The following is a 2,689-nucleotide window of genomic DNA, read 5'->3' as shown; positions in this document are numbered from 1 at the left end:
GGTGAGCCGGACAGGCCCGGCTGGGCCAGGGTGAGCCGGACAGGCCCGGCTGGGCCAGGGTGAGCCGGACAGGCCCGGCTGGGCCAGGGTGAGCCAGACAGGGCTGGCACGGGGCAGGCGCTGGTCACCCAGGCGCCGGCCCCAAGGCAATGAACTGCTGCCCTGGTAGCTGCAGGGTCAGTGCCCAGCCCCAGCGCAGCAAGGGACGGCAGGATTCCGCCTCCACAGCCGCCGCTGTCTGCTCACGCTCCGGGCTCCACGCAGCCCCGGACAGCGCCCCGTCTGAATTCTTGCCGATCTTGGCAAGAGGGGCTCTGGCGCACCCCATTCCATAGTGGGGAGACGAAGCTCCGTAGGACGGAGATCTGTTAGCCTGAGCCCGGGGTTTACGCCCTGCACCCTGCTGAATTGAGCAGAAAGCTCCAGAGAGCTGAGTCCGGCACGGCTGCTGGCCACGTGGGAACAGGGACCAGGCTCCCAGCACTCGCATGGCCCAGTGCGCTCCCTCACCCAGGCCTGGCCCCAGCTCCCAGGGGTCACTGAGGCTCAGAGGTCTTGCACGGAAGGACGGGCACAGGCTCCCTGGGCCTGCTGACGGGGGGAGGGCTCCTGCAGCCTCCGGGCTGAGTCAGGGCTCGGGGGCGGCCCCAGGGGCAGCTGCTCCTACTCAGGGCTGGCAGCCAAGGCCGTGGCCTCCCAGCCCAGTTCTCTCGTCCCCCCCCCCAAGGTGGCCTCAGCGTCTCAGCCACTAGCTGGAGCCTCCCAGCCAGCTCCCAAGCTCTGGTACCCTGGTGTTCCCATTTGCCCCTGGGGACGGGTCCCCTGAGGACATTCCACAGTCCCCCAGAGTTCCACACCCTATCCTTGTGGCCACATGCAACTCCCCTACTCCCAACCGCCCCCCCCAACCTCAGCAGCTGGTACCACCTGCTGGCCCAGCGCCCACAGGGAAACCTGGAGCCAGTGGGGGCCGTCCTGTCCACCCGGCTCAGCAGCTGCCAGCCTTGCAGGGCAGTGGCAAGGCTCTGACCTCCTCGTAGTCCTTCCCCACAGCCATCCTGGTAGGGGTCCCGGCCTCCACGTTGCTTCCCCACACACCCCACCTCGGTCTCCGCCCTCTTGGACTTCTCCATAGTCCCTGTCCAGATAAGAGGCCCCCGTGGCTTCCTGTGGTCTCAGGGCCCCCAAGTCCCTCTGCCCCACCTTGCCCACCTTTCAGCCTAGGGCCTGGCCCAGCTGGGTCTGTAAGTTCCATAGAGTGGGGGTCCTTGAATTGGGTTGGGACCCCACTTTGATGCTCCAAGGTCTGGGGTGCTCAGTGCACTTTAGGGGTCCAGACGCCCCAACTTAGGAGTCTTCTCCCCAGGGTCCTGAGTCCTGCCAGCAGGCCATGAGGAAGGGGGAGGAAGCGGGGGGTCTCTGTCGCTGAGCTGATCTGGAAGAGGAGCTGGAGTGTGTATCTGGGAGGGGCCTGGGGGCAGGCCAGTCAGCGCGCTGCGCCCAGTGTTCCTGTGGGCTCTAAGTGGGGGCCTGGAGGATCACATGGCGGTCAGTGGGGGTGGCCGGGGGGCTGCCAGGCCAGGGTGGCAGGCCTCGGTGACAGCGCGCCGTGCCCCCAGAGGTCCTGTCAAGCCGCATGGAGGGCATGATGGCCTCCTACACGCCGCTGGCCCCACCGCAGCAGCAGATCGTGGCCATGGAGCAGAGCCCCTATGGCAGCAGCGACCCCTTCCAGCAGGGCCTCACGCCACCCCAAATGCCAGGTGACCACATGAACCCCTATGGTAAGCTGCCCCACCCCCTGCCTGCCCCGGCACCACCCCTGCCCCCGCCTGGCCTGGCAGACCTGGGACCGCTGCCTCTGCCTGGCCCACGCCACCCACCCACCTCCTCCTCCCTGGCGGGCATGGGCCCTCGGCTCCCAGCCCTCTGGTCAGGCAGTCCTCCTGGCCCCCTCGCCTCCGGCCACACAGCCTGCAGGGCCAGCAGGACCCCAGGAGCCCCCACCGCACCCTCCTGACGGCCCCTCTGCCCCCAGGGAACGACTCCATCTTCCACGACATCGACAGCGATACCTCCTTAACCAGCCTCAGCGACTGCTTCCTCGGCTCCTCAGACGTGGGCTCCCTGCAGGCCCGTGTGGGGAACCCCATCGACCGGCTCTACTCCATGCAGAGTTCCTACTTCGCCTCCTGAGGACCAGCCGGCCGCACGGACGCTTGTGCAGGGGTCCAGGGTGGGATGGCGGCCTCGCCACCCGGCCCCGCCGCCCGCACAGACTACAGACAGCCATAAGGTGCCCTCCCCTCGGCCAGCCGGGCCTGGCTGCAGTGCCCGTGGGCACCACCGGACCGGCAGGCGGACGCAGCCTGGGCAGGGACAGTGTCCTCACAGAGACCGCAGCACCCCAGGGCCCCAGGGCCCTCGGACAGCCACTCCCAGCCCCACCTCGGCCTCCATCGCCTCCTCCCTCCCCATCTCTTTTTTGGGAAGCTTAAATTCTCTCTATTTTTTTAAACGTCCTCTCTGTGTCCAGCCAACCTCCGTGGCCTGGGCCTAGGCCGAGGCAGGGTCTCTGTGCCCACCCGGGACGATGACCTGTGAGGTGCCGTTCCCCTGAGAGGTGTGTGCGCCCCGGCCCTGACCGGGCCCGCCTCCCCCGAGGGCAGGCCCGCTGGCCCAGGCCCAC

The 2,689-nt window shown here is 68.2% G+C and overlaps 1 protein-coding gene across 3 annotated transcripts in view; it reads left to right on the top strand.

Moving 5' to 3' along the window:
- The window catches only part of LMX1B (LIM homeobox transcription factor 1, beta), a 72,754-nt gene extending 70,474 nt beyond the window's left edge, over positions 1 to 2,280 (top strand). The window contains exons 7-8 of one of the 3 annotated variants that reach the window (XM_004677325.1): positions 1,620 to 1,763; positions 2,039 to 2,280. In XM_004677325.1, the coding sequence (XP_004677382.1) occupies positions 1,620 to 1,763; positions 2,039 to 2,196 (302 nt within the window). In that variant the 3' untranslated portion in view covers positions 2,197 to 2,280. Of the gene's footprint in view, positions 1 to 1,619; positions 1,785 to 2,038 lie in introns of all 3 variants that reach the window. The other 2 variants (XM_004677323.1, XM_004677324.1) reach the window with 2 other exon arrangements.
- The last annotated feature ends 409 nt before the right edge of the window (positions 2,281 to 2,689 follow it).

The sequence above is a fragment of the Condylura cristata genome, unplaced genomic scaffold, assembly GCF_000260355.1.
Source record: "Condylura cristata isolate star-nosed mole 26May11 unplaced genomic scaffold, ConCri1.0 scaffold00006, whole genome shotgun sequence".
In the NCBI taxonomy this organism is placed as follows: Eukaryota; Metazoa; Chordata; class Mammalia; order Eulipotyphla; family Talpidae; genus Condylura; species Condylura cristata.
The sequence above is the reverse complement of the archived record's forward strand: the minus strand, read 5'-3'. Positions and strand labels throughout refer to the sequence as shown.